A 13,552-nucleotide genomic window follows, 5' to 3' on the forward strand; every position below is an offset into this window, starting at 1 on the left:
TCAACGGAGTGGAGGGCTAGACAGGTGGACTATGAAAGCCTTTCCAATATTATTACTCAAGGAATACTTTCTACGTCATAACCTATTACACGCACGAGGAAATTCCCTGTACGCTTTCTAGAACGATAAAATGGGCTGCATGTTTCCAATCCTTTCCACGTGAGAACGCACAAGCATCCCAATAATATTGATGTTTGCTCTATTAGCTGCACATGTCTGTTAAAGCATTATTAATTTTCTAGGGTGATCTAGAAATTTTAAGTTGGCTATTGAATCAGTGAGATGTTACATAGTATGGACTTTATCTATTTCATTGTGTAAATGATTACGTACTGAAGTTTTATCATGGAACAAGAAATCTAAAGGACACAGACTTTTGTATATACAACTTTTATTGATAAAACAATTTAAAACCAATATTAAAACACAGACAAAAACAATGAAAAATCAACAAACTAAAAACAAAACCTGAAAAAAGCTTATAAAGGATAAAATATAAGCAAAAAGAACCATGAATCAAAGAAAAGTGGGAACCCCTGGCAACCAGTTCCAGGGAGGAGGGTTAATATTAGAGGTAAATTAAAGCAAAACTAAGATATTTTTACGGCTTTTAAGACATTTCATTGCGTAAATGATTACGTATTGAACTTGTATCCTAGAAAAAGAAATCTAAAGGACACAGACTTTTATGCATACAACTTTAATTAATAAAAACGAATTTACAAGTATCATTAATAACGGAAAAAAGCGATTAAAACTCAAAAATAAAACCTGAAAAAAGATTATAAAGGATAAAATATAAGCAAAAAGAACCATGAATTCAAGATAGGTGGAAACCCCTGGCAACTAATTCCAGGGGCAGGGTTAATATTAGAGGCAAATTTTAGCCATGTTAAAATATTTTCGTGGGCTTTTAATGAAAATTTCTTGTTTCTATTGCTCTATTGGATGCACCTGCCTGTTACATTCCATTAATTTATGTCTTGATTCGAGAAAAATAACACTATTTAAAATAGTATTTGAAAATGAACAATAAAAGACAGTTTTTGGCATTCGTCTAGATTTCTGTCGCCCTTCATCCGCAGAACGTTCCCCAACCATAAAAATCGTTCTCTCACTATAGCCCTAGAAAGTGGGATTCCACCAAACTTTTCGTACGGCCTACAGTATGAAATACGGTTAGTCAGCCGGGTACCCAGAACAACCCGCGGGCAATTTGTCTGGAAAACATATAGCAAATCTCCATCCACTTTTTGGAGCGCCCATGCTTCAGAACCATATTTGACCACTGTCATCACTGTAGCTCCCAATATTCTAATCTTGGTTTGCAGACTTATCTCCCTATTCTTCAACACTTTTTTCTACTGCGAAAAAACACTCTCAGCCTTATGAGCGATTAGTATTCTATTATTAATACCTTTCCAGCCTAAACAAAAGTTATCTGCATCCTTATTCTTCTTGAGCCTTGCTCCTCGTCTTTGTACCCAATCCTTCCTGCCTGAGTAACAAATTCTATATCCCCTAATTTCATGCTTCCTACCCCTGGGATATGAGTCTCTGAAACTACTAATAAGTCCAGTTCAAATCGTCTGAATTAATACTACTACAACTACTACTATTAACTCACCACTGCTCCAAGCCGCCCGAGGCCAAAACAGCTACGCACGCTCCTCCTCTGTCCCGATCTAATTACAGCCTCTCTCTTTACACCCTCCCAGGAAGTTCCCATTTCCTTTCATTCTTTCTTTATGAATCCTCCCAACCAAGACGAGGATGACATGCTTTTCGTTTAGCACTAGACGGTGGACCGAAAAGGACAATCTTCGGTAATCTCTCAACCTTCATCTGCAGAATGTGCACTAGCCATCTCAACCTTTTTTTCATTCTAACCCTAGAAAGCTGGATTGAACCACATTTTTCGTAAAGCCTACTGTATAAAATACGGTCTGTCAGCTGGATGCAAAGAATAAATCGTAGGCAATTTCTCTGGCAAACATCTAGTAAATCTTCATCCTCTTCTCGGAGCGCTCATGCTTCAGAGCCACATTTGACAACTGTCCTCACTGTACCTTCCCATATTCTAATCTTCATTTACAGACTTATCTTCCTATTCTTAAAAACTTTTTTCTAATTATGAAAAAACACCTTGAGCCTTGGCTATTGTACTTTTAACGTCTTCACTGCTCCCACCGTCTTTACTAATAATACTACCAAGGTAAGTGAAGCTGCCCACTTGATCAATCTTATTGTTACCCAACCTCTCCTTTTCATCTTCAGTTATTCCTAGCCTTAGTGACTTAGTCTTCTTAACATTAATTTTCAAACCTATTCTAGCACCCTGAACTCTCAAAACCTGTAAAAGTTCATTCAGTTTGCTCACACTTTCATCTAATAAGCCTAAATCATCAGCATAATCGAAGTCCATGAGATTTTATCCTCCCCATCTGATTCCGTGGTTTCCCATTGCCTTTCCTGTACTCCTTAAGACAAAGTTCATCAAATTCATCCTTTCAAAGGGGAATAGAACACAACCTTGCTTAACTCCTGATTTAATACAAAACCAGCTGCTAACATCATTTCCTACCTTAGCCGCAGCAATATTATTATCGTACATAGTACTGGTCACTTTAATGTATTTTTTTTGTATACCAAATAAGGATACGACCTTTGCTAAAGCTCTTCTATCAACAGACTCGAACGCTTGCTTATAATCTATAAAACCGAAGACCAAAGGTGTTTGACAACTAAGGCGCTTCTCAGTTATTAATCTAAGAGTGAAAGTTTGGTCGACAAATTTTCTTCTCTTTTCTTCTCTTAAAATTTTGTCTACAGCATCTCTCAGTCTAAAAAGTTTCATATTACCAAGTAATTTGCTACCCAGAGACCAGACTAATGCCTCAATAACTACGACACTCACTCTTATCACCTTTCTTAGACAGTGGTTCAATTAAGGTTTTCTTAAAACTCTTAGGTACTTCCCCTTTTTCAAAAATTATATTCATAATCTTCAGCTACTTATTTCTAAACTCAAACCCATCAAACTTATGAAACTCATTTACTGCACTATCAGCACCCGGGGCGTTATTATTTTTTAATCCTTTTAGTACTGTCGCTAATTCTTCCTTACAAAACACATATATGTTCACATGCAAGTTATTACAAACTTTTTCATTTTCCTCTACATCTTTTCTTATAACTGTATCTTGGCTTAGTACTTTTCCAAATAGTCTGCCAATCTCTCTTTAACTCTTTCCTTATCACTAATTGGGGCCCCATTCCTATCTTTAACTGAGACAGTGTGGATTGACTACTTACTCTGAATTTATTAACTTGCCAGTACAATATTTTACTATTATGCCATGTACCTGTATCTTCCAAATCCTCGGGAATTTTATTTATGGCCTCTTCACACCTACTTAGTTCATATTTTAATCGTTTCCCCACTTTCTTTACATCCCTTTTGTTTTCATATCATCAATCACCCAGATAACTTTTATACAAGCCCCTTCTCCTCTCTATTAAACATAAAGCTTTTTCACTAATATTCCTAGCTGTAGTCTTAACTTCCTTCCATAAGACACCGTCAGCAACTTCACAAAGCGTTTTTCTAAAATTATTCCAACCTTCTTCCACATTGTCAAATTTCAAACTCTCAAGTTTAGTATCCAAGTGCTACTGGAAAGTTTCTCTCAAATTCTCATCCTGAAGTCTACCCACATCATAATTTCCCAGAAGGTAGTTACTTTTCCAAAATTTGAGCTTTAAATTAACCCTAGACACTACTAGATGGTGAACTATGCTGTTAATATCAATAACAGCACTCGTATATACCCTAGCATCGTGTACTGATTCGGCCAGTCTTCGATTTACCATAACTTAATCAATGAGGTTTGCTGTCTTGCCATCACATGAATACCATGTCAACTTATGGGCCATTTTATGACCAAACAGCGTGTTGATTATAACTAGAATGTTATATTTAAAAAATTGAAAAAGTCTGTAGTCTTTACTGTTTTCTTTTCCTACACCAAATTTACCTAGGCTATGATACCATCTATCCCTATTTCTACCGACCTGGTTGTTAAAATCTCCTAGTGTTTTATTTCTACCTGGGACTCTGTCTATTTGCTCCTGTAACTAAGTAAAATTCATCTGAGTCACTAGTATCTCCGTCAGTCGGTTCAACAGGGGCATATACTGCTATAGCTGATACCTTGAACTTTTTAGTCATAAAGTGAGAAAATAGCATTCTATTATTAATACCTTTCTAGCCTAAACAAGACTTAGCAGCTTCCTTATTCATCTTGAGCCCTACTCCCTGTCTATTGACCCAATCCTTTCTGCCTGAGTAAACAAATTCTATATCACCTAATATCATGCTTCCTGCCCCTGGGAAATGAGTTTTTGAAACTCCTAATTAGTCCAGTTCGAATTGTCTCCATTCGTCAGTCAGAATGTCCATACGATTGTCATTTTTTACCATTCCAAGTTCCAATTTTCATGTTCTTTAAATCATTGAAATTATTTTGGCCTCAAGAAAAGCAATGATCCCAGATGCTGGTGCATGACGGGAATTAACATATCTTCTAAAGCCTACATCAAAGTGCTTAAGCCGGCTTAGAACCGGACAGCAAGAAGTACCTGGAACCTCCAATATGAATGGAGGCTTTTTGCAATGCCGGGTCCATCTTAGTCACAGCATTATTTTCAGCACTTGGCGATACTCTTCTATCAACAAGAGTCGAAATCCTGCACAGACAGTCCCAAGCCTTTTACCTCCGACTCATTATATATTCATGCCTACAAATAGCTTGTTACTACGAGGAGGTAACCCATAGTAGATAAATTAGCTAGGAAGAGGTTTTTCATCCGAAAGCTCTCGTCAAAACAGACCAAGTCCAGAAGAATTATCCGTTAATCAGAATCCCATGCGAATGCTGTGTCGTCTACTAGGCTATAATTTCCTCGAGGGGCGCCACTCCTCAAGTGCGAGTAGTACCGCAAGGTCCCCAGTCTTCCAGGTATCCGGAAACGGTCAAGGTAGCCCTTTGCAGAGACCCTTGTCCATAGATCTGGAATTTAAGCCCTGCCGCAGTTGTCCTCCTATAGAGGATCCTCCCACGATGGTGTTCTGCGTCACCATATCATTTAACCCACTGTTAGGAGAAGCTTGGTAATCATGGGACGTCTGGACACATCGGTGGGCCCTGTTGAGTGTACATTTGAGGGGCCTTATTCCTCTTCCACATGTATTTATGGCCCCGGGCGAGGTTGCCCCAGTTTCTATTATGGACTTCTTTTCGGTTAATATTAGTACTTATTAAGTAAAATATTTATTTCTAAACGAAATATCCTGATTTTAACGTAGAAATTTCCGTAGAAATTACCTAGTTCTTATAACTGTAGTGACAGTCCTGGATCAATTATCAATAATTAGTGATTAGAAAATATAGTCAAGCAAAGCATACAAGGAAAACAATTAAAGGAAAAAAGGAAAATCGTCTGAATTCGTTAGCCAAAATGACGATGCGATAGTTTTTTTTTTAACGTCGTAAGATTCGAATTTACAATTTTCATCTTCTTTAAATCATTGGAATTATTTTGGTCTCAGGAAGAGCAAGTGTCCCGGACAGCAGTACAGGACGGGAACCAACACATCTTCTCAAGTCTACACCAAAGCACTTAAGCCGTCTTAGATCCGAACAGCAAGAAGTCCCTGGGACCTCCAGAATGAATGGACCCTTTGTGAAATTCTGGGCCCTGCTTGGTCACAACATGGTTTTCAGCACTTGGCGATGCTCTTCTATCAACAGGTGTTGAAATCCTGCACCGACAGTCTCGAGCCCAAAAACATTATGTCAATAAATGCTAGTCTACAAAACTGCAAATATTATGGTACTAACGCTTTTTGTAAATAGACTAATTACCCTTGGTATTTTATACTGAGCTATGTTCCTTTTGTAATGTTGCATACGTCATAGATATAAAAACGATACTTTCATTCCGAAGAAGGGGGTGGGGGGTGGAAATGATTTAATTTATTCTCTTGAAATGCATTCATAAATATGACGTAAATCATATGATTTTTCTTGTCAATCATATGTTTCTTATGTAATTTTGCCAACATCAACGATTTCAGACACTGAAAACAACACAACCACTACTGGGGTATATATTACGTGTATATGCTTTTGAAAGTATTGATAAAAATGACGTCCCTCTCATGAATATTTCTTTTCCAAAATGAAGACTTTTAACGAATTTTCTCAAAGTTCTAACCTATATAGATCGTTTTTTTTAGACCAGAAAATCCCAGGATATCAATTTTCCCGTAAAAATATGTATATATTTTAGAGAAAGAAATTAAAAAATACATAGATACACATAATAAATACATAATAAATAATAAATACATTATTTGTCGCTTATAAAGAAAGTATATATGCATATATATATATATATATATATATATATATATATATATATATATATATATATATATATATATATATATATATATATATATATATATATATATATATATATGTATATAATAATAATCAAACAGTTCGTGGTAACGAACTGTAGTAAGAAGCGACCGGCTCAATAGTAACCGAAACTATAAAAAATGGAAGTTTGATAAAAAAAAATAGTTACATTGAAAGAATTGCATTTTAATGCTGATTCAAAATATATAAGTTTCATCAAGTTTAGTTCTACCGATCAAAAGTTACGAGCCTGAGAAAATGTGCCTTATTTAAAAAGAATAGGGGTAAACACCCCCTAAAAGTCCAAGTATCTTAACGAAAATCACACTGTCAGATTCAGAGTATCAGAGAACCCGGCTGTAGAAGTTTCAAGCTCCTATCTTCAAAAATGTGGAATTTTGTATTTTTCCCAGAGGACAGGGAAAAATGTTTGTTTTTTTCCAGGGGTGATCGTACCGACCCAGTGGTCCTAGAATTTTGCGAGAGGGCTCATTCTAACGGAAATTAAAAATTCTAGTACCCTTTTTCAGTGACCAAAAAAATTGGAGTGCACTTAGGCCCCCTCCCACGCTCATTGTTTCCCCAAAGTCATTGGATAAAACATTTTGAGATAGCCATTTTGTTCAGCATAGTCGAAAAACCTAATAATTATGTCTTTCGGGACGACTTAATCCCCCACAGTCCCCGGGGGATGGGCTGCAAGTTACAAACTTTGACCATTGTTTACATATAGTACTGATTATTGGGACGTGTACAGACATTTTCAGGGGGACTTTTTCCTGATAAAGGGGGGTCGGGGGAGGGGGTTGCGTGGGAGGATCTTTCCATGGGGGAATTTATCATGAGGGAAGAAAATTTCCATGAAGGGGCCGCAGGATTTTCTAGCATTATTAAAGAAAAAGAACAATGAGAAAATAAATAAATAAAAAAGTTTTTTCAGGTTGAAGTAAAGAGCAGTATTAGAGCATAAAACAAACAGAAATTATTACGTATATGAGGGGGTTCTTTTCCTCAACAATACCTCACTCTTTACTCTAAAGTATTTTTTATTAATTTCAACTATTTATTCTACGGCCTTTGTGATTCAGGCGTCATCAGGCGTAAGTTACGTATATTTATTAATAATAAAAACGTTCGTAAAAAAAGTTCTGGTTGCCTTTTTAATTAGCCAAAAATAGGAGTGTAACAAGACCTCCTCCCCCACCCCTTATTTTATCAAAATCGTCCGATCAAAACTATGAGAAAGCCATTTAGCCAAATAAAAATTTATATGCAAATTTCGTTTTAATTATTCGTGTGCGGTAAGCCAAAATCAAAACATGTATTAATTAAAAAACGTTCAAAAATTAAATAAAAAAAAACAAGTTTTTTAACTGCAAGTAAGGAGCGACAATAAAACTTAAAATGAACAGAAGTTAATTCCGTATATGAAAGGGGTTGTCCCCTCTTCAACGCCTCGCTCTTTACGCTAAAGTTTTTTATTGTTTTAAAAAGTAGAGTTGTGAGAAAGAGTCAAACTTTAGCGTAAAGAGTGAGGCGTTGAGGAGGGGACAACCCCTTTCGTATACGGATAATAAATAGATATGACCGTCTTTAGCTTAAAAGTCTGTCCAATCTGAACGTTTTCCAACTCAAAAGGTTTCCATTTTCTCTCCGTGCTTTCTCGTCTCTGTCAAATCTTTTGATTTTCCCTTGAGATTTTTTTGGGGGGGAATTCCTTTGCTTCTGAACGAATAACTAAATTGACATTTTTGCTACTTATGGAGAGCTGTCGTTTCATCTGGAACATTTTAGTTCCAAGTGACAACCTTTTAAATAGAAGGGGGCTTGCTATTGATTGCTTATGACATTTGAAATTGCTACTTGTCCCTTTCAGGATCTTCTATCAAGATCAAATTGACAAAAATTAATCATCTTGTCAATAAAGGACAAAAAACTGTAAAGGACATAACGGGGACAAGTTTTCTTGAAAGATTCAGCAAAAATAGTTCCTCCGCTCTTATGAATTATTGAAGTGATGATTATGACGTAACTGTTATGCCTAATGATCCTACCTAATATTTTTATACCTCTGGGATAGTTCCAAAAATCTGATGTCTATGCTCTTCTCAAAGTAAGGATCATGATGGATTATTAACTTTTTATCGATTTTGAATTTATACCTCGTATTAAAAGGTTGCATCCTGCTTGGCATGCTTCCAATACGCGTAGCACTTGCCGCTTGGTGTGCGCGATTCTTAAAAGTAAGCAACCCCTTGGTTATCTATGAATAATATGAAGAAAATGCATGCATCATTTACCAACATAGTTTCAATTTTATCAGGCTTCGCCTACTCCCTGTAGGAGTAGTTTTTACACGGTTGTTTTCTCTTTGTTTCTTTTTCCTGTTATAACAGAGTACAGCTTCCTGTTATACGGTGATCTCTAAATGCAAAAGCATTCTCTTATGTCTTTAAAAGGCATATTTTCATAATGGTGGTCTTCCAACGAAAAGATAAAATATTTCTATGGAAATCTAATATAGGATTTCTTATTTAGACTCTTTGAAATTTTGTTTAGATCATGAGGGGGCTTTTCTAGGAACTGACAAAGGTTTTACTTTAGTTCCGACTAGCCTGATTATTACTCAGAAGATGAGAATTTATTCCAGCGTATTTTCAGGTCAGAAATTGGACAAGATTTTGGCTTTGTTGGATGTATCAGAAATTTGAAGGTAGATGGAAGAGAAATTCCACTTCCTCTTGATGACATTTTCGAAATGAAAAGCAAGCTCGAAACATTTTGCCCGTGCTCTGGAAATTTGAATGGTGAGTCTATAGAAAAACTAGCCAAAGAGGCTGTAGGACAATATAAAAAGTAGGTTATACTCTTTTGTTAAGACCACAGAAAAAAGTTTGCCCCCTTCTCCAGAATTTATGACGAACAAGAAAAGATAATAAATGAATAATAAAATTAAATAGCAGAGAAAAACGGGGGTAATGTCAGCCAGGGGCAGAAAAGAAGCGAAATCGACATAACAAGATATTTTGGCAAAGGACCTCCTTCAAGCCGTCTTCAGTGCTCAAAAAAAAGAAGAAGAAAAACTGTCCTTTTGAAATAAACCCGAATAGAGCACAAGAAACACTGAATTAAATAATAAAAAAAAACACAAAAAAATGATATTTTTCCTTAAAAATATTTGGATATTACTTTAAATGGAGATACTGGAGATATTCCTGTAAACCCAATTTACAATAACTAAAAGTTAGAAGATTCAATTACAATTTTCCCTCAAATTAAATTAAGATCATCTGATCGAACTTTTAATAATAATCAGGTCAGTAGGCAAAGCTATGTCAATCTGTAAGCAGAGAATTTTTGCCCGATTTAATTGATAAATGGTCTTATTCTTGCTTGAGTTTTCTGGCTTATTTGATCCAGTGTTTCTTCTGCTCTGTTCCAGTTTACTTCGAAAGGTTTGTTTTTTCATATTTTTTGAGCACTGAAAATGTCTTAGTGGAGGTCCTTGTGGAATTATCTGCTTTTGTTATTTTCGCTCCTTTTCTGTCCACTGGCTGACATTACCCTCGTTTTCCTCGGCTATTTAATTCTATTATTCATTTTTTGCTTGTTTGTCATGCCTCTTGTATAGCGAGTGTAGTCTTAGAATGTATTTATCTCTAGAATTCCTAGTTCTCTACCTCCATCCGTCTAAAAAATAAGGTTTTCCTGGCTCAATCCCCTACTCAATCCCCAAGTCGTGAGCCAAAAAAGGATATGTTTGCCAAAAGTTGTCACCTTTTGTGTTAGAATGTAAAACCGACAATGATGCTGTCAAACAATATTGTTGTCAAATTTCTATTAGAAAGCTGTTGTGTTGTCGCGTATAAAAATTGTCACTTTTAATTAACTTTTAAACCTATGCACTACATGCAGTCGCCTTAAAACAGTTCGTGGCAACGAACTGTAAGTAAGGGGTGACCCGACTCAATAGTAACCGAAACTGTAAAACACGGAATTTTGACATCAATAGATATATCAAAGGAATTGGATTCTTATGCTCATTTTAATTATATAAGTTTTATTAAAATTAGTTATGCCGATTAAAAGTTACGATCCTGAGAAAATTTGCCTGATTTTTTTAAAAAGGAAGAAAGACCCCTAAAAGTCATAGAATCTCAATGAAAATCACACCATCAGATTGAGCGTATTAACGAACCCTACTCTAGAGGTTTCAAGCTCCTATCTGCAAAAGTGTGGAATTTTTTGTTTTAGCCAGAAGAAAGATCACGGATGCGTGTTTTTTCGTTTGTTTTTTGTTTGTTTTCCCCAGGGTTCATCGTATCGACCCAATGGGCCAAGAACATTGAGAGATAGTTTATCTAATGGAAATTAAAAGTTTTAGCGCCCTTTTTAAGTGACCAAAAACTGCAAGGCAACTAAGCCGCCTCCCATGCCAGTTTTTTCCCAAATTCGTCTGATCAAAATTCTTACATTGCTATTTTGTTAAGCACAGTGAAAAGGTCTAATAACTATGTCTTTGAGCAAAACATGGCCCCCCAAAGCTCCGGGGGAAAGCTCTTTAAGTTATAAATTTGTCCATTGTTTGCCATGGCCTAGTATTCGTACAGTGTTAGTATTTTGGGAAGCATGCATATGTTTTTCGGGTGGCGAGGGAGGACGAATTTCTGCTGGAGGGACTTTGCATGGGAGGGGGCTTTTCCATGGACAGGAAATTTTCAGTGGGTGAGCTTTTGAGGGGAAATTGTATACTGGGGAAGTTTGCCAAAATTCCTATACGAAATTTCTTTATGTGTCTTGCTTTTCCTTTACTGACTCAATTTTATGGGTGGAGTTGATAAGGGTAATTGTCCGGGATAAATTTTCACAAGGAATTGTCCAGAGGATATTTCCGAGGAAAGGGGGGTTTCCCGTGGAGTTTGAGCCAGATTTCCTGGCGTTATTTCAAAAGCAATCAAAAATTAAATTAAAAATAATAAATTTTTTCAACAGAAAGTAAGGAACAATATTAAACCTTTAAACAAACAGAAATTATTACATTCCGAGGGGGCTTGCCCCCTCCTCAACATATCTTTACGCTAAAGTTTAGATTGTGTCCCATATCTTTAAAAATGACACCCGAAACACAATGGTCGTTGAATTAGAACAATAAGTAACTTTTTTTTAAATGTCATAAGTTTTAACGTAAAGAGCAAGGTGTTGAAGAGGGGGCAAGCCCCCTCGTATGCCTAATAATTTCTGTTCGTTTTAAGGTTTAATATCGCATCCTAATTATAGTTGAAAAAACTTGTTTGTTTTTTTTATTTAATAGCACACTAATGTCAACTGGTTGATTTATGCTAAGTGAGAAAACAGTTCTGCTACCCGTTCTACATCACCTATAGCTTAGCGTCATCGTCTTCAGACTGTTGGCTGGCTGCATATTACCGATACTCTAAATTTTACAAAGTTTGGTGTTACGTTCAAACTGATTCTACTGAACACGCCAGCTATTGCTACTAACAACACACCAAGGATAAAGTGACTTAAGGCTAAAATGCTTAAAAGTTGTGTCTGCATCTTGGCTGTATTTTTCTCAAGGATTGGAATCCTCTGGGGAGAATGCTATGTGAAAAGCAGGTTTGAACATGACAGGGTTCAACATTCTGTCAGAGGTCCAGAAATTTAAATGTTGAGTTTACAGACCAATACGACGAACACATTGCTACGATTAGTATTAGCTAGTCACTGTAGCGCAGCACTCACTTCAACTGCTCTCAAGCCACCTGAGACCAAAATAGCTACAAACACTCTTCCAAAATCCCAATCTATTCCCAACCTATCCCAAACCTCTCTCTATATATCCCCCCAAGAAGTTACCATTTCTCTTAAATCCTTACTTATGACCTCCTACCATCTTATTTGGGGATGATCTGCATTTCGTCTGTCTTTATATGGCTGGCCAAAAAGGACTATCTCTGGCAATCTGTCATTTCTCATCTGCAGAACGCGCACTAACCTTTCCAGCCTTTTTCTCATTACAACCCAAGAAAACGGTATGGAACCAGATTTTTTGTACAGCTTTCTGTTTGGAATATGGTCGGTCAGACCCCTCTGTCTTTCGGAACGGCAACGTGTCAGAACCGTACTCGACCACTGCCATCCCTGTAGCTTCCGATACTATAATCCAGGTTTGCAGGCTTATCTTTCTATTCTTCTAAAAAAATTTCAACTGTGAAAAAACATTCTGTTTCTTAGCTATTCTACTTTTAAAAGCTTCATTGCGTCCAACATCGTTCCTAATAATACTACCTGAATAAGTTAAGCTATCTACTGGATTGATCTTCTCATTAAACAGCATCACTTCTTCAGCTTCGTTTATTCCCGGTCTTAATATTTATTTTTGAACCCATTCTTGCGCCACGAGCTCTCAAAACCTCCAGAAAGGCCTTTATTTTGCTAACAATTTCATCTTGGACGCTCAATTCTCCAGCATAATCAAAGTTTTGGAGAATTTTACTTTCTTGCTTGCTTCCATGCTCTTCCATATTCTCTACCGTGCTGCTCAGGACAAAGTCCATTAGAATTATCCATATCCTGCTTAGATCCTGATCCAATGAATAACCACTCACTATACTCATTTCTTACCTTAACCGCAGCAATGTTATTCTCGTGCATAAGACTAAATGCTTTAATGTATTTATCTAGTATACCATATAAAGATAGGACCTTCGCTAGAGCTTTTCTATTGATGAATCAAATACTTGCACATAATCTTTAAAGCTGCAGACTGAAAATGTCTGATGATTCAGGAAACTCTCAATTTTAAATCTAAGAGTGAAAGTTTGGTTGACCGTATCCTCTCCTCTTCCAAAAATCACAGTGTTCTTTTCTTAAAACTTTATCTACAACATCACTACATCTAAATAATTCATCATATTAAGTGATTTTCTTCCTAAAAAAACCATACTAATGCCTCTTTAATTACTACACTCACCCCTATCATCTTTCTTGTACAAGGGTTTAATTAGGGTTTCCTTGAATTTGCTAGGGGCTTTCTTTTTTAAAAAATCATATTCGTAATC

At 36.3% G+C, this 13,552-nt stretch overlaps 1 protein-coding gene across 1 annotated transcript in view; it reads left to right on the forward strand.

Moving 5' to 3' along the window:
- LOC136038883 (agrin-like) overlaps positions 1-13,552 on the forward strand; it is a 209,988-nt gene that overhangs the window by 189,613 nt on the left and 6,823 nt on the right. Inside the window, exon 8 of the mRNA XM_065722350.1 lies at positions 9,150-9,295. Within this exon, the coding sequence (XP_065578422.1) occupies positions 9,150-9,295 (146 nt within the window). The remainder of the gene's footprint in view (positions 1-9,149; positions 9,296-13,552) is intronic.

The sequence above is a fragment of the Artemia franciscana genome, chromosome 18 (assembly GCF_032884065.1).
Source record: "Artemia franciscana chromosome 18, ASM3288406v1, whole genome shotgun sequence".
NCBI classification, from domain to species: domain Eukaryota; kingdom Metazoa; phylum Arthropoda; class Branchiopoda; order Anostraca; family Artemiidae; genus Artemia; species Artemia franciscana.